This window comes from Chiloscyllium plagiosum, unplaced genomic scaffold (assembly GCF_037043375.1).
Source record: "Chiloscyllium plagiosum isolate Xiang-an unplaced genomic scaffold, Cpla_swu_hap1 HiC_scaffold_22, whole genome shotgun sequence".
NCBI classification, from domain to species: Eukaryota; Metazoa; Chordata; class Chondrichthyes; order Orectolobiformes; family Hemiscylliidae; genus Chiloscyllium; species Chiloscyllium plagiosum.
This window is the reverse complement of record NW_028270160.1, coordinates 24347660-24374360: the sequence shown is the minus strand read 5'-3', so window position 1 is coordinate 24374360 and position 26701 is coordinate 24347660. Positions and strand designations below refer to the sequence as shown.

Below are 26701 nucleotides of genomic sequence, written 5' to 3'. Positions count from 1 at the left end.
TCAGACTCCTTCTCGCAGAGCACTTCAGGACAGTCGCACCAATCAATCCTATCGCTCTGTGGCCGAACATTTCCACTCCCCCTCCCACTCTTCCGAGGGCATGCAGATCCTGGGCCTCCTCCATCGCCACTCCCTCACCACTCTCATTTTCTTCCTCGGGACCCTCCAACCCATGGCATCAATGTGGACTGCATCAGTTTCCTCATTTCCCCTCCCCTCACCTTACCCCAGTTCCAACCTTCCAGGTCAGCACTGTCCTCATCACCTGTCCCACCTGTCAATCTTCCTTCCCACCTATCCACTCCACCCTCCCCTCTGACCTATCACCTTTACCACCACCTCCATCCACCTACTACACTCTCAGCTACCTTCTCCCCAGCTCCCTCCCCTCCTATTTATCTCTCACACCCGAGGCTCCCAGCCTCAATCCTGATGAAGGGCTTTTCCCGAAACATCCACTTTCCTGCTCCTCAGATGCTGTCTGACCTGCTGTGCTTTTCCAGCACCATTCTAATCTTAGTATAAATCCAGTTTGCTATGAAGCAGACATCAAAACATTTGTTCAGATGCCCATTGGACTCTCTGTGCAATTTACAAACTCTGGAATTTTATGAGAAAGTTAACTCCCCCATACCTAACCTCCTTGTGTCAAAAACCCAGGATATTCCAGCTTACACCTGCCATAGCTTCACCAAGCATCCATCAGAAGGACCAGAATTTAATTCAGCATCCAAATATTCCTGATGCTGATGTCTAGTTGTACCATATAAGACCAGCAGTGTAAGAGGGATAAGATGATAAATGGAGATCCTGTGTTCTCTAACTCACAGTCAATTATGTTATGAGCTTATTTATTATTCCAAACGTTTCTGATCAAGGTGCTATGGCTAGACCCACAAGGACATGGATCTACATTAATTAAATGCAGCACATCCATAAAGTTGGGCAAGGTATTTGTTGCTTCAAAGTCTTGGGAGTATCCTGTACCCTGCGGCTTGCCACTTTCAGCCAAACTTTCTATATAAATAGACAATCGAAAACTATGTTGATGGGTCATGGCTTCTCAGATGTTTTATTGGATCAGAGATCCTTAGATGTACTAATCAATTTATCTCTCTCCTAATAATTTGGCGGCATCTAGCATGATGGAGCTTTAACTTTTTATGAATCAATTGTCCAAACTAAAAAGCTACTGGTTCTAAACTGAACAGTTACTCTCAGATTAGTGGACCCCAATCGAAAACTTAATAACATTAGAGAATACAAAGTTATGGTCTGCATTCAGTAATGTAAACAGTACAAATCATATCACAGAGAAACAGATACATTTGTATCAAAAGAAAATATTTGTAATTATATCCGTAAAGGTCGGTCTCAACAAAATATTTAAAATCATCAGAAATGAAGAAAAATAGAGAAATTCTTAATGCATCTCAAAGCGTGTTCTTGCAAAAAGATTGTTCACAAAATCCTTTTAGCTGAAGTGAAATTTGTTGGCAAATGCTGTCCATATCCCATTTTATGAACATTTCTACTTTAATATCATCATGTTTTCTCATAAGATCATGATATACTTTAAATGGGGAACAAATAGTCTCCACTTTAGCAGCCTTACATTATTCACGTAAATTGATTTTCACATAATGCAATCTTATGTTATTTGTAAGCTTTACCATGCTAGCTATATATTTATGGTTCTGATTATCTTGCTGCTGGTGATTACAACATAAGATGAAACTTTTCAGTTGAGTTACTCTTGCAACAACTTGCGGAGCAGGATGTTACAAAAGAGTTATCTATGTTGCTGGTCAATATCTAACAGTAAAACAGCATCTGAAGCTCATCGGTACCATGCATTTTTATGCAATCTACTGTAATCTACATCATTTGTAAGACTTTGTCCCCGTGATATCTAAGTCTACTAGAATTTTTAACATTCTCTTCACTTATTTCATCACTTTGTTCCAGTTTAAAGGGCAGACCTGTGGCTTCAACTGACTGCTGGCCTGGCTTTAATTTTCCTAGTCTATATGTCATTCAAATTCAACTTATTTTTGACAGAATCTAATTTCATGTTGCAATGAATTTAAACTTTAATTGTGTTTGATGTTCAAGTAATACCATACAAAATATGATTATAAAAAAAGCCTTTGAAAAAAGTTTTTGATGGTTATTAAATTAAATTTCCCAAGGTATCTAAATTATATTTGAATATAATTATACAAGGAGGCATGAAAACTATACTCAAAATGTCACATGCGAGATTGACTACATTGTTGGTCAGGGCACTGTGTTGCTGAGAATTTGGAGACAATATCATGAATCTTTAACCAAATCCCTAACCAACACAATCAATGTGAACTCATGATTCTGACCTTGGAGCACGGTCAGTTTTGGGCACAGGGACAAGACTGGCAAAGACTCAGGTGATCAAGGTTAAAAGAATTGTATTTGTGCTCACCCACACTTAAAATTCTATCAGCATTTGTGCTTTGTCATTCGATTTTGCCAAGAATAAATGGTTTGCGGGCGTAAACCATTCAGAAATTTCCAGGCAGCAAGTTTTGCATCGGCAAAACAGCAGGAATAAAAAGTTGCTGGGGATTTGAAATAATCACAAAAATGCATTAACTTTGCTACAATACAAATGTCAGTTTCTTATACTTCGCCTGATTTATCAATACTTGTTGATTTATGACCTTGATAATGGCAGTGTGCATAGTGCTAGAATCCACATATTACTGGTTTATAATTTAACTACAAAAAATGTACAGGAAGGAATCAAATGGTTGGATCATTCTGCTAAGTTGAACATTATGCATCAGTAAGTTATCAGTAAATCATCAAGGAGTGCAATATCCTGTCCTGCAGTGGAGTGTTAAAGCAAATAAAACACAAGGACTTTCGTTAAGGTCACTGCTGGAACTGCATAGAAAATGTAAGAGCAATTTGCCTAACTGAAAATCTGAGTGAAGTTTCTTCTGGAATGACAACACTTGCAACATTTTAATACTACCTCACAATAACAAGTCACTTGATTTAAAAGGAGGAAGTCTTTTCCCATTTTGCTTTCTGATGTCAGTTATTTTAGATTATAAGTGAGATCAATTGCTTTGCATTTTATCAATTTGTTCAACTATAGAATCAGCTACACTAGCCCTTTTCCCAAGGGCCAAATTTAATTGGTCACATGACCAAGTTGTCTTCAGCAACAATCTAAAGCAGTTTATTTTAATCAGGGACTTAATGCTTGTTGAAGAATCTTGTGTCAGTTGGGGCTCAACTGATAATACTCTTACATCTAAGTTGCAAAGGTTCTGGGTTTGAGTTCCATTCCAATGCTTGACTACAAAAATCAAAACTAACATACCAATGGAATACTAGCCCTGTACAGTCAGAGGTGTTGTCTTTGGGTTAAGATGTTAAATCAAGGCTCTATCTACCAGTTTAGTGCGTGTAAAAGTTACCTGTGGACCTTGAAGAGGACCAGCTGCTGCATTTGCTACATCAAAACACTAGACTGTACATCCAAAAGTGCATTGTGAAGCGCATTGGGATGTCTCTCTGCAAAATATGTTCACAATGCAATAGTGCATTTCTTTAAAGCTTTGCTGTAATGTCAAAGAGAAAAAGATGTGCTCTGTCAACTTCATATGCAGCACAACTTCCCTGAACTCCATTATCACCCTCTCTAACCCTGTTCTTAGGCTTACCATCAAGCAACTGACATTAAATACCTATAACACCTGAACAATTTGTAAAGCATTTCAGGTGCTGGCATCTCACACATAAAATTATGACATTCAATGCCCAGTATTGGATCTGATTCAGTCCTCTTGGCATGGACTGAGAAGAAATTCTACCCGTAAACTATTTCTCACAGCTTTCATGCTGTTAGCTGGACTTCTTTGCAGATAGATTTAGACAGGTGATTATTTTTCTGAGTCAGCATATGGCACAGATGAGGTACTGTCGGCATAGGAAACAGTGCATTTATGAGTTCTAAAAGAATTATACATCAAATTCTACTAACAATTTTGAAAAACAAAGATTTTCTGACAGTGAGATACAGGGGGAACCTCGATTATCTGAACGAGATGGGCGGGCACTATTTCATTTGCATAATTGATTATTCAGTTCATCGATTAAACGCCTTTCATCTGGGGCTCGGAGTTTTTAAAGTCTGTTCCCCGTTCAGGAGACTGCAGCAGCTCACAGCGCGTGAGCCCCCACCCCAAATCCCGCGCCCCCACACCCACCCCCAACCTAGTCATTTGGAGACGGTGCTGGTTTAATCACTGTAAACAAAAGATGCGATCACAATTGGAAACGCATCTTTGATGTAATGTTTCTATCAGGACCTCGAGGTCTCCTTCAGACAATCCGATTTTTGAATAATTGGTATTCAGATAATCGAGGTTCCTCTGTAGCTGTTAAACAAATGGCTTGGTTTGGTAATATTTTTTATTGTTTTGAATTTGCACAGCCCCTCCCTTATCTTGTTAAAAGCTTCATGCAATAGTCAGCTGTATTTTTTTTGTTCAATTTACTTCATCCACCTGTTTCCATATCAACGCTCTGCCTCGAGGTTCAGGCAGCTCTAAAGTTAGTTAGATTTCTGCTTTGGTTACTGCAATCTGGATAACAAAGTATTTGGAGGAAGTATTGCCCTCAGTGATTATTGCACAGACTCATTAATTCCAGGGCCAGGTGTTTATTTCCTTAAAACAGAAGAATAAGAAGTGTTCTGATTGTAATGAGGTCAGCCAGCTAGACATCATAGAATATGAGTTCCCAGATTGGGGCTGTTAATCTGGTCCAATCAAGACAGATTAAAAAGGAGAGTTACGTTAGAGCCCGGGTGTCCTTGGAGAAGGAGCACGCGGTGTCCACCAACACCCTGGAGTTGTTCAGGGAGAGGTGGGTGCCGCAGGGAGTTGAGTGCATTATTTCCCCCTCCAACTCAATTTTGATTTAGTCCTTGCCCTCCCCTTCACTGTTTGATCACACAGCATTGCCCTTTGATGTGAAGGGCAGTGCTTGTCACTGGCCACCCGGGTGTTTTCCTATCTTCCTGGTGGTGGAAATTGAATAAAGATTCGTGCACCTTGTGTCTCTCACTGTGTCTCACACCTGCACACACACACCATGGGTGCTGGGGAAAAATAAGCACTACCGCAGTTAGGCGGTAGTGTGGGGGTTAAAAAAAAACAGGAGTATCAAAAAAAAAGAACAGGAGTGTCCGGAAAAATAAATAAAAAGGAGAATATTAGAGATACTTTGATAACTGGCTCCAAATGAGGTAGTATTAGAGTTAAAGACTGCTCATGTGGAAATAAAGGGTGACTTGGTGATGGGATACCGGCCTCTGTGGAGTTATTTCAAGAGGTGGTCTGGTTTAGCTGTTTAATATGTTGAGATATTTTGTTGGGCAGACATGGAGAAACTATTTCCTCTGGTAGGAAGGCATGGAGACATAATCGTAAAATTAGCCTAAACCATTTAGGAGACAAAAAAAGGAAGCAATTTTCACACAAAGGGTTAGAGAAATATGGAATCTCTCTGGAAAGTCTTACAACTCTCATGGAAGAGGTTGATCAATTCCTATAGGCAACAAACTATCAAAGACTGAGATAAGATCGGTACATGTAGTTAAGATATAGATCAAGCATGACCTACTTGATTGATATAACATGCTTGAGAAATTGAATGGCACACTCTTATTCCTATGTTCCTATGAATTTTTCTTTGAGATGTGCTGCCAACGGTGTGATATTCCCATTGTCCTGGTAATTGTATCCATAATGATCCACAGGCTGTCAAATATTCATGCCTTGATTGCTTTCGGAATTCCAACAATTTATCCTTTACTTGACTACTCCTTTACATCAGAAACCAGTCATCCAAGATCAAAGACTTGCCACTGGAATGATTTATTTTCTGCGGATATAAGGCTAATGAGCTATTGTATCATTGCCAAGATTTAAAAATTTGCTTTTATAGCTTTCAGGTTTTCTTTCCTGTCTTTTCTAATTAACAATCCAATTTTTATGCAAGGGTAAATAGCGTAAATCATGGTAAAAATGTCCCTTAAAATTTCTTTATAGAGGTTTTTCTCTCTCAATTGTGGGTAAAAATGCTGATAAACCATCTAGCAATACAGTGAGCTGTTAACTATGCACTATTTCCCCCTGGTAAACCAGTGGCTTCCAATTTGCTTTATCATAGAATCCTGACAGTGTGGAAACAGGCCAGTCAGCCTATCAAGTCTGCACCAACCCTCCGAATAGCATCCCATACAGACCCAATCCCCCACCCCATTCTCATAATCCTGCATTTACCATGGCTAATCCACCTAGCTGACACATTCCTGGACACTATGGACGATTCAGCATGCCAATCACTTAACCTGTACTTCTTTGAACTGCAGCAGGAAACCAGAGCACCCAGAGGAAACCCACACAGACAAGGAGAACATATAAACTCCACACAGATGGTCATTCAAGGCTGGAATTGAACCCAGGTCCCAGGCACTGTGAGACAGCAGTGCTAACCACTGAGCCACTGTGCCACCCTTCATGATAAGCAAGTACCAGAAAATCTTTCCCAATACTAGAGGAACAAAGTGAGTTTAAATCTGTTTTGTGTTCAGAATATTGAAAGAGTTTTGGAATAGTCTTGCAAAGAGACTCCTGGTGGATTTAAAACATCCTCCTCAAATACACACCAGCAAATGAACAGCGAAAACTCCACATAGTTTGAGATCACACTAAGAATAGACTCCTGGAAGATCATGAGTGGTCTTAGTGACAACTAATGCTCATGAAACAGGCTAGATTGCACTTCAGTAACTACTACTTTAATTAATGGACTTGTTTATCAGTGAGCAACTGAACAGGGATAAAGAAATTGTTGAACATTGTTTTGAGTGTGCTCTCAAACTATGCAGAGTTTTCGCTGTTCATTTGCTGGTGTGTATTTGAGGAGGATGTTTTAAATCCACCAGGAGTCTCTTTGCAAGACTATTCCAAAGCTCTTCAATTCTAACTCTGTAAAGTAATCCAAAATGATTAAGTGCTGTGCTGGAATATACAGCTGTCACCAAGAGAAAGGCAGTGCTCTGCACAATGAATGGAAGGGGAACCAGAGGGATGGGCAGGAGAGATTGGAGCTGTGTGACCGACACTTCCTCACCATCCCAGCTTCCTCTTCCACACTCTGAGAACAGGACCTTCCTTCTCTTCTGGGCCTCCTCTGCTTGGACTTCCAGTGTTATGCCCAAATACTTGTGTTTCCTCCCCTTTATTTCCCAAGCAATCCTATATATCATCCAGGGCAATTCACACCTTCAGGAGGAGAAAGTGAGGACTGCAGATGCTGGAGATCAGAGTCAAAAACTGTGGTGCTGGAAAAGCACAGCTGGTCAGGCAGCATCCGAGGAGCAGGAGAGTCTACTTTACGAGCATTAGCTCTTCATCAGGAATGTGGGGAGCCCCACCTTCAGTGGAAGGGGATGTGTGGAGCCCACATACATTATGACATGGGGAATGTATCGAAAAAACATTCTAATTCTAAACTTGCACCAAGGACCTTTGATTTTAAAGCTGTGAGCTTGAAATTGGGATAAGTAGCACACATTCTTTGGGTGCCAAATGTGCCATTCGGGATCCAAAACAGCACTGATGTTCTTGTACATTTGCCAAAGGCCAAACAAAGGCATCATTTACCTACATCAGAAGCAGCTGTTGGTCCTTTTGTACGTGTAAATATAGAGCTTAACACACACTTCTGATCCGCTGTAACTTTGGTTTGTCCTTTGACAGTCACTGTCAGTGTAGAAAAGTAACACTAAATGCAATGAAGTGAGTATTTAAAATAACGTCAACTACACTATCGCCTGATCCAATTCCCACTCCACTCCACTCAACCACCAAACACGCAATACTCACGTGTCCAAGCCCTGACCTCTTGGCCCACATGACCATGTACTCAACTCCCATGATACTGCTGAATATTGCAAGCTTCCTACCCACCCCCACTAAAGTACACTGAGGCCTTTGACCTTCCAACCCATTTTCCTATCAAGTCCAAATCACAAACTCATTGACCCACCCATTCCTCCTTCTGCCGTACAGCTCACGTCCCTGTGAACTGGAGAACTAAGCAGAGCGGGGGCTCTACTGCAACATCATCTACATATTGAAGAGATCCAAGGCCCAAAATCCAGAAGTTGTCAAAACAATAAAATTTGGCACGAGCTTCTAACACTGTGCTGGCAAGGTGCCCAATAATAATCTTCCTGCTTTGCAGAATCAGCAAGACTCTGTATGAGTTTAGTAAGGCGCAATCCTTGTCAATTGAGTTTTGATATCATAACAGGATGTTAAAAAGGACTCTTCGGGTCAAGGGTAAATAAATATTAAAGGCACCATGTGCAGAGTGGAAAATCTGACTGCATCCTTGGCACAATTAACATTCCTTTACCTATGATTTCCAGAGCTCATTCGAAATTCTTGGAATGAGTCTGTGGAACGGATGAATAGCTCTTCTAAAATGAACGTCAAGTAGCTTTCATATCCCTGCACCTCATTTCTATTTTCAAACTTCTGCTAAGATAAAATTCAGCAACAGCAAACGCAAATGCAAGCCAATCAGTCTGTATGAATGAGAAGTAGCAGTCACCTGCAATGATGTGAGGTCTCTCACCTAATTGTGTAATGTTTCAGAAACTGAGCAATTTGTGACAGTCTCATTGAAATGATTTTATACAGGATCTATAATAATTAGCAACCAGGACCAAACCTGCCTGCTAAAATGAAGGTTCAGACATTGATTCATGGTGTCACCCCTTCATCAACTGTTTCATCCTTTCATCAAAACAGCCCTCTAAGGTGATATTCAACAAACGCTGTACCCAAATTAGGAATACACAGGTTAAAGGCGTGTCCAACAAGTAAAACTTGACATATTATTTAAGAAAATAAATTGTCATAGCGTGAACACATGAGACATGGTCTCCAACAGATTTTGTGTTTATTTTGAAGCTTTGGAGTTAAGCAGAAATGGGAAAATTCAAAAGTCAACAATTACATTTGACACGCTTACCTTTGCAAGTGAAGCATTGGAGGTGGAAATGTCTTGACTGGACACGTAGTACTTGTCCTTTACATGGGTCTCCACATTTGAAACAGTGGATGGCTGGCTTTTCTGTCGGCTTGTGGGGGTCCTGAGGGTGAGCCACTGCAGAGAAGAAAAGAAAACATGAGCAAAGCAGGTCATTAACTATTACAATTCAGATTGCATTTTTATCATCAACATCAAATGGCTAGAGTGAGACAGACAGGCAAAGATGAATCCTCTATCAGCAGTCAGACAGAAATGGCTAAATAGTATCATACATTGGTAGATTATTTTGTACTGAATGCATAGTTGATGCATTGCTCAGTCTTTCAAAACATCAGGGAATTGAGTATGGAGACAATATAAGTGTCCAAATTGAACTACTTCACATGTACATTGTTATAGGTGGCACATCGTTGTCAAATCCTGGCTTTTATTTCAAAAGGAGTTCAAATCTGACCAACAAGTCAAAAATAGCAGAATGATTGCAAAACAAAACTGAAATGTAGACTTCTTTTATTTGTTCCTGAATGAGGGTGACAGTGCCAAGGCAGTATTTACTATTCATGCCCCGTTACCATGAAGATTCAACCACATATTCTGTGACGCGTACAGGCTGAATGAGATCGGACATTCTCTCCCAAGAAGGACATTAGTAAACTTGTTTTTTTTTACAGCAATCTGACAGCTTTCTTAGTATGGGTTGAATTTTCTCAGTTTTTGGTAAAGACTTTTCTTTGGAGAGATTCAGACCAGGTGGTCCACCCTGATTCATGGTGACTTCTCTCAGGAATCTTTTGCTGTACAGCTCATTAGTTATGCAACTTGGCTCTTTGGCTCTTTTCTCTTGGAATCATGTGTCCAGGAGAAGTGGATATGCTCACCTCTGCCAGACGTTGTGCTGTTAATGCAGCTGGCACCATACTGTGCATCACTTCAGATGCTGCAAGCCTGACACGAGTCCTCCCCCCCCCCCCCCCCCCCCCTCTCCTCCCCCCTGCCATACCCAAGTGTGAAATCATTACTGATAAGGATATGGCCCAGAAAGGGAAGCTGACATCCAGCTATGTTTGACAGGCACCTGGAGGTGCTGGTGGATGGGGTGTTGGAAAGGAGAGAAGTGCTGTATTCCATTGACCACCAAAAGAAGCCACACCACTGGTTTCAGTCAGGCTGGATCGAGCCAGCAGCCTGGGTCAGTGCAGTGTTCTGGGTGAAACACAATGCACAGCAGTGCAGGAAGGAGGTTAATAGTCCTCTACACTCTGCAAGCAAAGATGCCACAATCTTCTCTCTGCTTCCTCACAATCACAGGGCCACTGTCCTCATCAGAACTTTGCCACTGCATCATGCCAATCTCTGCAAGCCTCACAGACTCCAACTCTCATTACATTGGGCATGTCTACTTAACAACTCTCACTCACATCTTCCTCCCAACCTACTTACCCTTCCTGCCCCCGTGCTTTCTTCTCATTCAATGGAGACAGTTCACCACTTCTCCTGCAGCACCACTAACTTCTCCTTCATGCACGTGATCATACTCAGTCCCTCAAGTTGTCGCATTGCAGGAAAAGTCAGCCTGCATCCACCTCCCACCCACAAGACTAATGTCTCCACAGTAATCCGAATGGTAAACCTGTAATCCCTGGACTGATTACACCTGACCAACATGACTAACTGTGGCCAACACCCTGGACTGGACTGGAATCCTTTGCTGACTGTATTGATGCCCCTAGACTGAACCTTTTGACCCAACTAGGGACTAGCCCCTTTTGACTTTCACACATAGCCATTTGGTCGAAGCACTTGCCACATATTTGCTTGGTAAGCTGCTGACACATGCTGTAGGTATGACATTGACATAAGAGAAAGAGAGGACTGAAAATGCTGGATATTAGAGTCAAGAGTGTGGTGCTGGAAAAGCACAGCAGGTAAGGCAGCATCCGAGGAACAGTAGAATCGACATTTCAGGCAAAAGCCCTTCATTCCTGATGCCCGAAACATCGATTCTCCTGCTCCTTGGATGCTGCCTGACCTGCTGTGCTTTACCAGCACCACACTCTTGACCCATGATATTGACATAGCACATCGCCTCACAGCAAAGCATCAGCCCCTTGATTGTTCAGTGCTCCCCACTGTGATAAGCTGAAGCCTTTCCCTCCACAATAAAAAGCAATGTTAGGAAGAGGCTGGCAGTCTCAGAGCAAATTCTAAGTGAGTGTGCGTTAAAAAATGAAGTTAAGGGCCAAAAAATGCATCCAGTTAGGACACATGAAATTCACGTGTGGCACAGCACACAAACTGATCTTGCTGAAGCATGCAAATCTTAGGTGTCCATCAGCTCCAAAGTGAAGACCTGAAGGGCTGACGTGGTGTGAGAGTTGGACTGAGAGCATGCATAATGGTATGGTGATGCTGGTGGTTTATGAGGCCAGCTTGCTCAGTTGGAGGATAGAAGAGGACGGTAGCTAAGGAGTATATAGGCACGCTGTGTAAAAAAAGAATTAAAAGGGAAGTCCAGAGAAACAAATGGCGAGCTGCTGCCACCAAGTTCCTACTCTGACTTTCAGGAATTAGCACCATCTATTTCTCAGGGAAGGAAATGAGAATTGGGAGCTGCATATAAAGGAAACAACTTAGCAAATGCTTGATAATAAGGTAGTCACTGCTTATTAGTGAGACTCAGAAATCATTGTTTAAATCCGAAGGGGATGTTGAAAATTTGATTTTTCCATTTTCAACATACTTTCCCTATTTCCCTGCTATTGCTCACCTTGCTCAAGGGAGCAGGAGATTTCATCCTGACAAGCTACAAAACTTTCATGAGAAAAAGTGACGACTACAGATGATGGAGATCAGAGTTGAAAAGTATGGATCTGGAAAAGCACAGCATCCAAAGAACAGGAGAGTTGATATTTCGGGCGTAAGCCCTTCATCAGGATTAATACCTGAAACATCGACTCTCCTGCTTCTCGGATGCTGCCTGACCTACTGTGCTTTTCCAGTGCAACATTTTGAGACTACTAAACTGCCACACATCGAGAAATGATGATTATCAAGCATTTAACAAAGAAAAGCAAGCTGACATTGTCAATAAAAGTAAATGTTATCTGTACACAGCAAGAGTGTTGAAAGCTGAGTGGAAAATAGAGAAAGCCAAAAACAAGGCATCGTGTGCCAGAAGACATAAGAGAACAGGACCCACATGAAACATGGATATCTTGCCCTCTTTGATACCGAAGGTACTGACGTCTGTTTCCGAGGGGAGGAAGGATACATTAATCCATAGCAAAAAATATCTCTATGTAGTGTTAATTTATATCAGTTCACTGATTTTATGTGATTCCAGAAAAATTAATACCTGTAAAGTTTGGTCACTTTGCATTTTCTCATATTCTGCATGCCAATATGCATCAAGTTACTGAATGTGCAATTATTTCTTAGTCCTTACTAGATTTTTATTCTACACAGAGAGGGAAGGAGTTGGAGCCAGAGTGACTGTCAATGGTATGCCCTTACAGGTGTTTGGGATCCATCCCTATTATATAAGTACCCCACCCCTGGAATTTGAGCTGAGTCCTGTTCTCAGATGGAAGGAACACTGTACCAGAATTTGTATCCTAACAGAGAAAGGTCTTGGAAGTTTCTAAGCCTCCATTTACAATTTCATATCAATTCTGTCTCCATTTTTTCTGTTCCTCCTTATTTCCATATTGTTGACAATGTCACTGAACATTTGATGTAAGGTTATATTGCCAGCAATTTGGAACAATCTACCTCAAAATGTTTTTTTTTTGTTTGAAGTAATCGTTAACAATGTCCCTAAGTTAATCGGAATTTACAATTTTTAATGGGAAATCCATCATGTTGTGTGGGGATAGGAATATCCAATGAGCCTACTTGTGTTAACATGCACTGAAAGGAATGTTTGGCATTTTTGAATCATTACTTCTTCAGGGCCCAGTTAAATATTATTATGTTTAACTCTGCAGCAAATATGAACTGGAATTATTTGAATTAATTATTGAACCAGATGCTGTGCTTCTGTTCGCCGAGCTGGAAGTTTTTGTTGCAAACGTTTCGTCCCCTGTCTAGGTGACATCCTCAGTGCTTGGGAGCCTCCTGTGAAGCGCTTCTGTGGTGTTTCCTCCGGCATTTATAGTGGTCTGTCCCTGCCGCTCCCGGTTGGCAGTTTCAGCTGGCCGCTCTAGTGGCCGGTATATTGAACCAGATGTAAAGTGGACAGAAGAGAATTACCTAATGTACTGAGCCATAGAAATCGCTTCTTGCAGGTATGCAAAGTACAGAAATACCTATTCTCTTAACCAGATAAGAACTGGAAAGTAGAGAATTACTATCAGTCCTAACATGGACCAGTTGCACAGTATCAAGTTTCCAATTTTGCTGAACCAAGCATGGATTATGAAAACATAGGTAATTCAATCAGCCATTGTAGAAAGTGAACTAAGATGGCTGCCTGTACTCTGACTCAGCCTCAAAAGAAATTAATTTGCACCAGTATAGAGCACGTTTTCTCAAAGTATTTTAATCCTAAAATAGATCCGAAGATAAAACCAACTGTAAAATAGATTAACTGTTAGATTTCTAAAATGTGGTGCTACAGTAAGATTTTCAGGCAGAGTGGCATCTAGCTTTTGGATTTCCTCTCCAGATTGTATTTCAATGTAGGGAAAGGAATTTTCAGATTGTTAACGGCATTTTAAGATGCACTCTGCTCATCTCATTCATTTTTTAAACTGACGAATTATTTTTAGAATACTCTAGGATCGGGTTCCCTTGAGACAGACATTGTACAGCATATGTCATCTTTGATTAAATCATCAAAGATGATTAACTTCAGCCAAGAACATGGGTTTCTGGAATTAATCTATTCATGTCATTATATCACTTTGCATCTTTAGCTTCCTTGACTGACTTCAAACATTGCATGTTGTGTAAATCCCTTTTCATTTATGAGCTGTATAATCGTGGAAATCTCCTAATGGTAAGAGGTTACTTGGTCTCTGACAACTATGCTAGCTTCTCACCAGAGCTATCGGCTTTGTTGTCATTGATCTACTATGCCAATGCCAGCTTGCCAATCAAAGCTAATTACTCCAATCATACTTCCCAGTTTTTGCTCTGTAATTTTTAAAATATTTTTCTTATTCAAATATTACATGGGTTTTTTTTGTCTTCTTTATTAAATGTTATAAGGCAGAAAGTCATTGCAATTGAAAGTTGATATGTGTTTCTAGTAGACCAGCAGGAAAGTCCTAAAACCATCATCCGTTGTTAATACCCACTTATGCAGGGCATGTTGACCTTTGCCTGATGTACTAATAGATTCTCTGTACTATGAGTGCTTGTTTGGAAAATCTAACTTAATGAATTAACTTCAAGATTGACCTTTTACTCACTACCCTTTGCTAACCCATAGATGCCAGTCCTTTGTGTGCGTGCCTAAAAGCTGGAACATCAGTGTGAAAGCATCCTAAGTTTCACAACAAATAACTGTGACTAAAGACCTGATGAAGCTCAAACAAAGACGCACGTCCAGGAGAGAATAGGCAAGAGCAGGTGACAGAGGAAGTGGATGAAGAAAGAGGTGGCATTATCCATGTCTAAAAGATGAGAAAAGGATATGCCCCCTCCCCGTGGTGCTGGAATCTTTGCTACATTGAGTGTGTTCATATTATAAAAAATGAAAACATACCTGGAACTTAATGCTGAAGTAAACAAAAATAAGTGACAAGAATTTTCCAGTTGCATTATCGGAAGTGAGTGGTCACAATAATGAGAATATTTCCCTACATAATAATAATCACAACATTTCAAGAGAAGCTACAAGTAAGATTTCAATATTAGATACTTGATAAATATAATGGCAATAAAAACAATGAAATTTGCAACGTCGTTTTTCCTAATTTAACCAATGTTTTAAGATGTAACACAATGCCCACAGAATTAAATAAAATTACATAAGCGTTTCCAGTGAGATGCACCTCATACATAGTCCAAGTGCTTTGCATAGCTAAAAGTGCAATCACTTCCTCTTCAAAGCTTTTAAACACTATATCATATTGTTCAGTTTATCATGGCAGCATTCAACTTGCCAAGGTCCTGACCTGTTAACGATGTGTTTTCCTGTTATTGCTTTGTTGGCATTCTTGGTCGCAGTGTAATGTGACATTGCTTTGCCCTTGTCTGTTTTATCCATTATCTGAAACACGCACAGCTTGATGTGGCCCTTCCTTCCATGCAACCAAAATATTGATTTATTATTCAATGAAGTGTGTGCTTAGCAGAAACTAACTGAAGTGCAAACCATTTTAATTACAGTTCGCAGAATGACAGAGAACCCCACAATTTTTACCAAATGTTTTTTGCTCAACAATCATTAGTACGCATTGCACTTTTGCATAAATTATTGGCATATTCACTTACTTTTTGAAAATTGCTTTTCATAAACTAGAAGTGAAATCTGGCCTCACGTTTTCTTAACTCTATGTAATGAGGACTTAAAGTGAATGAGTATTCCACTATTTCTACTTTGCATCCACTGTTTAAAAACATTACTTCCTCTGCTGCAACATCTTGTGTTTTACTCGTCACACATGATATTGTACCTGTGCAGATTTAGGATTCTGAATCACATCACTTTTAATGAAAGAATTATGTCGGAAAACATCTGCTTCCTAGAAAATGAAAAGTTGCACAGGCAAGCAATTAAAAGGGAACAACTTTCGCAATCATCACCACCATAGTACTTAAACTTTGGGATAGTTATTTCAAATTTGATTACAGATAATCTAACTTCTGCCAGGCTTAGGTACACTTCTTTACTTGTTCAAGTGAAGCTAAAGTATTACGTGGCACAACTTGAAGAAGATCTTCAAGGGCTGATCCTCCTTCATCAAACTCCACAAATACAGAGTATTTATTTATTCCAGGCTCTCTTTGTGGGACCTTGATCTGCACAAATTTGTTGCTGGATTTGCTCACAAAACAAGGAGTAGACCTAAATGCAATGTGTGCGCGCGTGGGGGGCAGAAATTAATGACAAAAATGCTGCCACATATGGAGAATTTCAGCTATGAGGGAAGACCAGGTGGGTCAAAATGGTTTTACTTCAGAACAGAGAAAGCTGAAAAAGGGCGAGGATTTAATTAAGAAGAGTTAAATCATTAGGAGGTCTAAACAGACTTTTGGAAGAACCAATTTCTTTCTGCAGCAAGATCAATATCAATAACCACAGATCAGAACAAAAAAATTACAGGGGAGTTAAGAAAATTTAGTTTTGGACAGTGAGTATTTGGAAATTACTGCCTGAAAGGATGGTCAAGTCACAGGCTTTCTTGTATTGAGGAAGCTGTTGAATGTGCTATAGCCTCAATTGAAAAGTGGGACTTGCTTAGAGGGCTTTGCTTCTGTTCAGTACAACCACAAGGGGGTTAAGCGGCTTCCTTCTGTATGGTAAGTTGTCTGTTTCTGTGTAACTTTACCTGCTGTGATGTAGTTTGAAACATGACTCCACAACAGAAATACAAATTATTTCTTTTATCTAATGTCTGGAATAAATGGCAGTGACACAGGTACCTGAGGTTACAAATTACTTTGGATGCCTTACAGCTAGTCTAAAGTTACCAAAAAAAAAGTCACTGCAAGTGTATTAGCATATTTTCAGAAGAAGTTCATTTTCCTCTATTTAAGAGCTATTAATAATCAGAATATTGAGATCATCTAATGTTCAATGTACCCAATCAAATATCTCAAAGGGAATTTTATAAAAGTACAGCCTATGTTTACTATGTTTTATCTAATTGTCACAGAACCTAAGATATCTGTACAACATATTAGATTTCTCTTTTGACATCATTATTTGTGCTGTAAAAGGTCACTGCTACCCTAAGAAAAACGGAGGCAACCCCAATTCTTGAATAGCTAGGAAAAGACTGAACATATTACTTTTATGGAATCAATTTTTTAAAAAGATTGTTCTTCAGAGGTGAGCATTGCAGGCTAGGCCAGCATTTATTGTCCATTCTTAATTGACCTTCACAAGATAATAAGTCATAACAACACCACATTATAGTCCAATGGGTTTATTTGAAATCACAAGCTTGAAGACACTTCACCTGACGAAGGAGCAGCAAATAAACCTATTGGACTATAACCTGGTGTCATGTGACTTCTGACCTTGTCCACCCCAGTCCAACACAGCACCTCCACATCATGACCTACAGAAGGAAAGGCCTGTCCACTAAATTCTCTGCAGTTCATGTGAGGTTTTTACATACACAAGTGCTATTAAAAATTACAGGATTTTGATATAGTAACATTGAATGAATAGAGATAAATCCAAGTCTGGAGAGCATGTGGAAAGAGAAACAATTTAGCCTACCTTTATAACAGTAGTATATTTTGGGTTATATACAACATGGTGCGAATTTTTTCTTTAAAGTATTGCATCCATTTGTTTCTTCAGTTTATTACAGCTAAATTTCAAAAGCCCTCAAATATTATTGAAATGCATTATATGCACCGTTAAATAGTTTTATAAATAATCAAGATATCCTATCATTTGTAACAGACACTGAATACTAATCTGTGGTCCCTCATTGATGGAGAGACAGAAGAAGGAGGAGATCAGAGAGGCTGATACCCAGGCCATTCTTGCATTTCATGGGAACCAATTGGTTACAAATGACATTGCCAAACTTAACCGGGGGATTAAATATAACATGGAATTATAGAACTTTGACATTTGACTCTAAAGAATAGAAATGTCTCCAAAATACTATCTGCAAATGTCAACATTCCATTTTTTATTTGCTGAACTTTTACCAATTAGTTATGGCGCGAATTTGAATATTTTTCTAAATTTCTGTCTATGCTTCAGCTCTATTACATTCACGGTATGAACTTTACTTCAGTCTGGGATACAAAGCCTGACTGATCTCCAAATAACAGAATCCTCTCTTGCAGGATTTAAGAAATCAGTCATGAGATCAATTTGCACTAAAGAGATAAGAAACAAATTCAAAGGTCTTATGAGGAAAGGCGGAGAGACTTGGAGAGAAGAAGGCTAAGAGGGGATTTGATAGAGACATACAAGATGATCAGAGGATTAGATAGGGTAGACAGTGAAAGTTTTATTCCTAGGATGATGACGTCAGCTTGTATGAGGGGGCATAGCTACAAATTGAGGGGTGATAGATTTAAGACAGATGTCAGATGCAGGTTCTTTACTCAGAGTGGGAAGGGCGTGGAATGCCCTGCCTGCCAATGTAGTTAACTCAGCCACATTAGGAGATTTAAACAATCCTTGGATAAGCACATGGATGATGATGGGATAGTGGAGGGGGATGGGCTTAGATTAGTTCACAGGTCGGCACAGCATCAAGGGCCAACGGGCCTGTTCTGCGCTGTATTGTTCAATGTTCTATGTAAATAATGAGTAACCATGTCTCCCTTCTTTTTGTTATATCTTTAATGGACCATTTCTCCAGGACAGCACAAAATTCACATGGGCTGTCCATAATTAACATTATAACAAATGGACAATTCTAGCTGTGGAGACATGCCACATGGATAACAAGGCTGGGTACCAAGCTTGCAATATAGATTTTTCCTGCAAATATATGTCCTAGCCATGCCTTTTCCAGATGCAAAGATGTAGGTCTAAAATCAGCATGCCTTTGCTATACGACCTTTCTCTGAAGATTAATCTATCCAACATTGGCTGTACACAGAATAATAACTCTCAACTTATGTTCACCTATGAACAGCATTATATTTCTCTTCAGTGCAATGCCACTAATTAGTTCACACAAATGGATAAAGTCTTGAAAATGAGAAAATCCAAACGACAGCTATTACTTTTCACTTTATGTTTGAATTAGGTAGCAATACAATGCATTACATATAAAAATAATAATGTTATGAATGTAAGAAATATATTTTTAAGACATCAATTTTTCAGAGATACTGCTTCATTGCATTCTCCACAATAGTAGGCAAACTCTGACTTGAGCTTTCTGATTTCATCTCCAGTTTGTAGTGATTACAATTCTGCCTCAGGGTTGCTGAACATATATCTGGGAACTGGTGATAAGTCCTATCAAATAATGTTGAAATAGGCTGAAATATATTCGTACAGAATGGTGAAGTTGCCAAGTGGGTTGAGCACAGGCTATTTTAATAACTCCCTTTAAGCTAACCCATTCAGCAGAAAATGAGCAAATTTGGATTGTGTCCCCATTTGACCATAAAACCATTTAGCCCATTGAGTGTGCTTTGCCATTTAATCATGGCTGATGTGTGTCTCAACCCCATTCTCCTACCTTCTCCCTGTGACCTTGATTCCCTTACCAATCAAGGACCTATCCATTTTGGTCTTAAATACACTCAATGATTTGGCCTCCACAGCCTTCTACGGCCATGAGTTCCACAGAGTCACAATTCTCTGGCAGGAGCAATTCCTCCTCATCCCAGTTCATATAATCTATAGAATCCCGACAGTGTGGAAACAGGCCATTCGGCCCATCGAGTCCATATTGACCCTCCGAAGAGCATCCCACCTCGACCCACCCCGTTACCTATCTCTGTAAGCATGGCGAATCCACCTAGCCTGCACATCCCTGGACACTATGGGCGATTTAGCATGGCCAATTCACCTAACTTGCACATTTTTGTACTGTGAGAGGAGACCAGAAAACCCAGAGGAGACTCACGCAGACATGGGGCTAATGTGCAAAATCCTTGCACAGTCACCTGAGGGTGGAATTGAACCTGGGACCTTGGTGCTGTGAGGCAGCAGGTCCCTTCACTCGGAGGCTGTGCCCTCAGGTCCTAGTCTCTCCAACTACTGAAAACATCTTCTTCAAGTCGATACTATCCAGACGTCTCAGTATTCTGTAAGTTTCAATAATATACCCTTCATCCTTCTAAACTCTACGGAATACAGTACAGGCCCAGAGTCCTCAACCACTGACAATCCCTTCACCCCCAGGTTCATTCTTGCAAACCACCCCTTCCTATGCCAGCACAGCTTTCCTCAGATATGGGCCCAAAATTGCTCACAATGTTCCAAATACATCTTCAGCAGTGCATCTCTGCTCTTGTTTTCTAGCCCACTTGAATGACCCCACATTTAACATGATTCTCTACTGAAAGCAACAGACAGAAAACTTGAGAGGCATTTAAAATGGAATCCAATCCAAATCTATTTGCTTTATCCGCACAATATTAACAATGCACAAATGCATCAAACAGAATTTTGCAGATTAAAGTTTGCCAACAGCTATTTAACAAAGATCTTTGCATCGTTCTTATTGGGGCATTATAATTGGTCAACATTACAACTGTGAACATATAAGTCAAAAATATGCATTATTGACTGTCATGATTTAGAGACGCTGGTGTTGGACTGGGTTAGACAAAGTTAAAAAATCACATAACACCAGGTTATAATCCAATAGGTTTATTTGGAAGCACTAAGCTTGCAGAGTGCTGCTCCTTCATCAGGTGGTTGTGGAGTATAAGATTGTAATACACAGAATTTATAGCAAAAGTTTACAGTGTGATGCAACTGAAATTATATATTGAAAAGCCCTGGATTGTTCGTTAAGTCTCTCATCTTCTAGAATGACCATCTTGGTTTCAGTTCTTTCATATGTAAGTCACAAAACCTTTTCAAAAGTTACATTCTCAAGTGAACTTTAACAATTGGTGTCATGTCGACATCATTGACTGTAACATCTTTTTGGGACGTCCTGCAGTTGTGAAAGGTGCTATATAAATGCAAGTCTTTTTGGTTCTACTTAGATCACATTTGATGAACTGTAATTCTCCAGAAGTCCCTTCGTAGTTTAGCCAAACTGAAAAAGTGATTTGATTTGATTACTTTTTGCCACTGCAGAAGGGCTTATAATTCAGTTGTGTTAAAATTTAAGTCCACTTTCACGTGGGTTTTGACAGAGAACACTACAATAATCAAGAAGTAGTTGTTAGCATTTGGATGTTCGCAAGAGGTGCTGTTTGGACATCAGTCTTAGATGGGCGACTGGTCTGACCAGTTGACAAAGCTTTCTACTGTTACACTTGTTTGATTAAACAGTCTCAGTTATTAAGAAAGCATACTGCTTTGTTTGCTTATTGTGATCAATGAACAACTCCTTCCAGTTTGAGCAAGATTTAACTGGGATACACTTACATATTAACCCTGACCCAAGCTTGTTTGTACAAATCCATTAGTCAAGGCCTGCAGTCAGAAAAAAGATTGAAACCTTTTTCCCTAAGTGCCTGAGTCAGAGGCTGAATGAATACAAGACCATTGATTATATTCTCTGAATCATTAATCCTTCAAGTTTTTAAGCAAAATTATCTTGATTCTGAAATTGCAAACACATTTTCTAAATTCCTGACTCTCCTATTTCCACAAAAAAATTAACTTATTTTGCAGCATACAGGAATTCAGCTAATTGTGTCTGTGCTGGGTCTCTGATAAATGTACTCATTTAGTTTCATTTCCCTTCCTTTTTCAACTTTAAATTAGTGAGTGTCTTTTTCGAAACCATCATAAAGTTTGCTTCCACAGCTGTGTGTGGGAGGTAATAACCATGCACCCGAAAAACATTTCTCTGAATCTCTCCTTTCATTCTTTTAGTAATGGCCATCAATTTGTATTCACATGTGCCAAGTGACCAGATTAAACCATTTTCCCCTTTTAGGCCAACCTTATAAACAGGCGTTTGGGAATACGAGGAAGCGTTGTAAGGAAGGACTCAACAGGGAGTGCCAAGAAGAAAGCAACAGGAGGTTCCCAGTTTTTCTTGGGGGGTGGGGGTGGTCAGGGTCAGAAGTTATCACTGTGGCTGTGGTGCAATTAAAATGCACAGAAATGGAGGAACAGATACCCCAACAAGCCGCAACAACCTGCCAAATAGCCTCCAGTGAAGCTGCAGTTATACAGGTGTGCAAGAAGTGCAGAAGATCCAGAGTTTACCATCCTTTTTCCATCAGATGGGTAATGCACTGCTGCCACAGAATGTGAGTGTCCTGAGACACTGTCATAGAGCTATGCCAACAGCTGGACTGGAACCTGAGACCTGACGGAGTGGGGTTCATTACATCCCAATAGTCGTCAAGGTGTCAAGCTATACTAAAAACATTTATGCAACTGCCTGCTTCCAAGGTTCCACTGGGGACATGTGTGTGATCTCACAACACTACCTTAAACATGTCAAGGCAGGTGAAATAACTCCACAGAGGTCAATATCCCATCACCAAGTCACCCTTTAGTTACACATGGTGAGTCTTTGACACTGATTCAGCCTTCTCAGAACCAGCTTCCAGAGTGAACAGAAACTCTCACAGTCCTCCCTGTCAGCTAATCCTCCCTGATTGGACCAATCAGCAAACTCTTATTCTACAAGGTCCACTTGGCTCACTTTGTTACAATCATAACAGCAGGTACCAACTCAACTTGTGCCAGATCACACTGTTTCATCTCATTTCTCCCTGACAGCACAGGCAGTAGACTTTGGAAATATAGCTGGCTTTTCCTAGGTGCAGGGCACTACAGATTCTACAAAAGATGAACTGAGAATGCTATAACATAAGACAGCTAACTTCATCAACAGAAAGGAATTCGATTCCATCAATGTACAGGTCATTTGTGATCATTGGAATAATATCTTACAGGTATGTGCCAGATACCCTGGAAGCTGCCAAATAGCCTATATCCTTGACCAGTGAGCCTGACTTCGGTGGTGGGCAAGTTGTTGGAGGGAATTGTGAGGGACAGGATGTATATGTATTTGGAAAGGCAAGGACTGATTAGGGATAGTCAACATGGCTTTATGCATGGGAAATCATGTCTCACAAACGGGATTGAGTTTTTTGAAGAAGTAACAAAGAGGATTGATGAAGGCAGAGCGGTAGATGTGATCTATATGGACTTCAGTAAGGCTTTCGACAAGATTCCCCATGGGAGACTGATTAGCAAAGTTAGATCTCATGGAATACAGGGAGAACTAGCCATTTGGATACAGAACTGGCTGAAAGGTAGAAGACAGAGGGTGGTGGTGGACAGTTGTTTTTCAGACTGGAGGCCTGTGACCAATGGAGTGCCACAAGGATCAATGCTGGTCCCTCTACTTTTTGTCATTTATATAAATGATCTGGATGTGAGGATAAGAGATATAGTTAGTAAGTTTGCAGATGACACCAAAATTGGAGGTGTAGTGGACAGCGAAGATGGTTACCTCAGATTACAACAGGATTTTAATCAGATGAGCCAATAGGCTGAGAAGTGGCAGATGGAGTTTAATTCAGATAAATGCGAGGTGCTACATTTTGAGAAAGCAAATCTTAGCAGGACTTATACACTTAATGGTAAGGTCCTGGGGAGTGTTGCTGAACAAAGAGACCTTGAAGTGCAGGTTCATAGCTCCTTGAAAGTGGAGTTGCAGGTAGATAGGATAGTGAAGAAGGCGTTTTGTATGCTTTCCTTTATTGGTCAGAGTATTGAGTACAGGAGTTGGGAGGTCTTGCTGCAGCTGTACAGGACATTGGTTAGGCCACTGTTGGAATACTGCGTGCAATTCTGGTCTCCTTCCTATCGGAAAGATGTTGTGAAACTTGAAAGGGTTCAGAAAGGATTTACAAGGATGTTGCCAGGGTTGGAGGATCTGAGCTATAGGGAGAGGCTGAACAGGTTGGGGCTGTTTTCCCTGGAGCGTCGGAGGCTAAGGGGTGACCTTATAGAGGTTTACAAAATTATGAGGGGCATGGATAGGATAAATAGACAAAGTCCTTTCCCTGGGGTCGGTGAGTCCAGAACTAGAGGGCATAGGTTTGGGGTGAGCGGGGAAAGATATAAAAGAGGCCTAAGAGGCAACGTTTTCACTCAGAGGGTGGTACGTGTATGGAATGAGCTGCCAGAGGATGTGGTGGAGGCTGGTACAATTGCAACATTTAATAGGCATTTGGATGGATATATGAACAGGAAAGGTTTGGAGGGATATGGGTCGGGTGCTGGCAGATGGGACTAGATTGGGTTGGGATATCTGGTCGGCATGAACAGGTTGGACCGAAGAGTCTTGTTTCCATGCTGTACATCTCTATGACTCTATGACTTAAGAATGCTCATGCTCCTGCTTAGTTTCAACCTTTTGCAGACATTCCAGTATATGATGCTTTCATATTAATCAATGAGATGATGCTAGGCTACACTTGGCATGGAGGAAAGATTGACTCTCTTACACAGGCTTGAGAGATGGAATCATGCTAAGGGCAGGTAAACTGTGAAACTTGGTTCTTAAAAAGGTAATACATTTACAAATGTGCCCTTATGTTTGCAATAAACTATCATCTGTGCAACCGTCATACCCCAGAGCATTTTTTGGTTCCCCTCCCACTGTATGCACTGTTGAAGGGCAGCTCCTAGTGGGCGTGCTTCACTTGGACTTTGAAAATGGCACTGGTGCAAGGAATCCCAGCACGTCCTTCTCTGGCAACAGAAATGATACTGGGATACCATAGAGATATGTTGCAGTGTTAATAAAGTGAGTTGTGGAAAATAGCATAAGGAAGCCATCTATAACTCGGAGAGAATCCTTCATGAAACTTGATAAAATTGATAGTTAGCTGATTTTGGTACAATTAAGGCCATATATTGAGAAGAGTGAACACCATAGTTCCAATAATGACAACAGAATGTTTCACATGAGCATTAATCACTTGTCTGCAGGAAGCTGACAGCATAATCTCAGTGGTCTTGTTTTCTCTTAAATTGTATTTTCAAAATAAAATTGCATTAAGAACTCATGCAGCAACACTCTCTTCAATACTTTGGATCTGTTTCAGCAGATTGTGGGAGCAACAATGGTTTTAAATTGAGAGAGATTTGTCTTAGCGAGTTTTGAGAAGATTTATAGCTCAGATTGAGGTTCCGGATGTAGGATTGCTTGCTGAGCTGGAAGGTCTGTTTTCAGACATGTCATCACCATTTATAAACTACCTTGCAAGAACTGTAACAAACACTACATTGGACAAACAGGCAGAAAACTAGTCACCAGGATACATGAAGATCAACTAGCCACAAAAAGACATGACCACTCTCACTAGTATCCTTACATATGGATGAAATGACACTACTTCAACTAGGACAACACATCCATCCTAGGATGAGCCAAACTGTGACATGCATGAGAATTCCTAGAAGCTTGGCATTCCAACCGGAACTCTATCAACAAACACATTGACTTGGATCCCATTTACCACCCCTGAGAAAAAGAACAGGAAATGACCACCATAGGAAATGATGTCACCACAGGAAATGACATCACCAAACCTAGGAAACTCAAACATATAAATAGAAAGCGGGCTACACCACCAGTGCTTCATTTGGAGGCTCACTGAAGATGTTACCTAGTTAGGCAACGAAACATCTGAAAATGAACCTTCCAGCTCAGCAAGCAAACCTATATCCAGATTTGTCTTCTCCAGCACCTTGTGATTAAAAACATGCATTTGAGGACAGTATTAATATCATCTGTAAAAAGGCTGAATTTGGCAGAGTGTGGCATCAAGGAGCTCTCAGAAAATTAGTAAGGGAAAGTAGCCATAGTCCTAGTGGAGCACTGGGCTACTCTCTCATTAGAAAGAGACAGCTGGTGATAGTTTAACTCGAGGGTCACCATACCTCAGGTGAGGGGCAAGTTTGAGAAGTGATGTCCTTCATGGTAACCTTGGGGCTGGTGCTGGATTTGAATCCATGCTGTTGGCAACACTCTACATTCACAAAACAGGAATCCAGCCAACTGAACTATCCAACCAGCCAAGTGCATATCAACATCCTCTGATAGATTCAGAAATCTGTGAATATTCATCGCCAGCTCTCTCTGGTCTTGCGTCTACTTCAAATTCCAAAAAAGTAGTTTGTACTGCATCACTATGCTGTTCTTCCCAAACTGCATCATTTCAAACTCGTTTACATTAGATTCCCTACAATTTGGAAACAGGCCCTTCGGCCCAATAAGTCCACACCGACCCTCCGAAGAGTAACCCACCCAGACCCATTTCCGTCTGACTAATGCACCTTTACACTATGGGCAATTTAGCATGGCCAATTCACCTAACTTGCACATCTTTAGACTGGGAGGAAACCGGAGCACCTGGACACAGGGAGAATGTGCAAACTCCACACAGACAGTCGCCTGAGGCTGGAATCAAACCTGAGTTCCTGGTGCTGTGAAGCAGCAGTGCTAACCACTGAGCAACTGTGCCACCCTAAATTTAATTTACATTAAGTTTTATCAGCCATTTGTCTGTCCACTCACCAAAGCAGATTCGTGTTCATGTAGTCTGTTATCATCCTCCTCATTATTTATTACATTTCTCACACAGTAGTACAACAGTATCATTTCCCTCAAAACAATATTTCCAATTTCAAGTCAGCAAAGACCATGGCTCTAATCTTAATTCCTGAAAGGTCCCATGGCATACATGTCTCCAATCTTAAAACATGGCTGTACTATTCTCCATGACAAATTGTGCAGTAATGTTTACTATC

General features: G+C 40.5%; 1 protein-coding gene across 14 annotated transcripts in view; it reads right to left on the bottom strand.

The window, feature by feature from the left end:
• Window positions 1-26701, bottom strand: part of ablim1b (actin binding LIM protein 1b) — a 422940-nt gene that overhangs the window by 216553 nt on the left and 179686 nt on the right. For all 14 annotated transcript variants that reach the window (XM_087998851.1, XM_087998859.1, XM_087998857.1 and 11 more), the window contains exon 2: window positions 9106-9240. In XM_087998851.1, the coding sequence (XP_087854977.1) occupies window positions 9106-9240 (135 nt within the window). The remainder of the gene's footprint in view (window positions 1-9105; window positions 9241-26701) is intronic.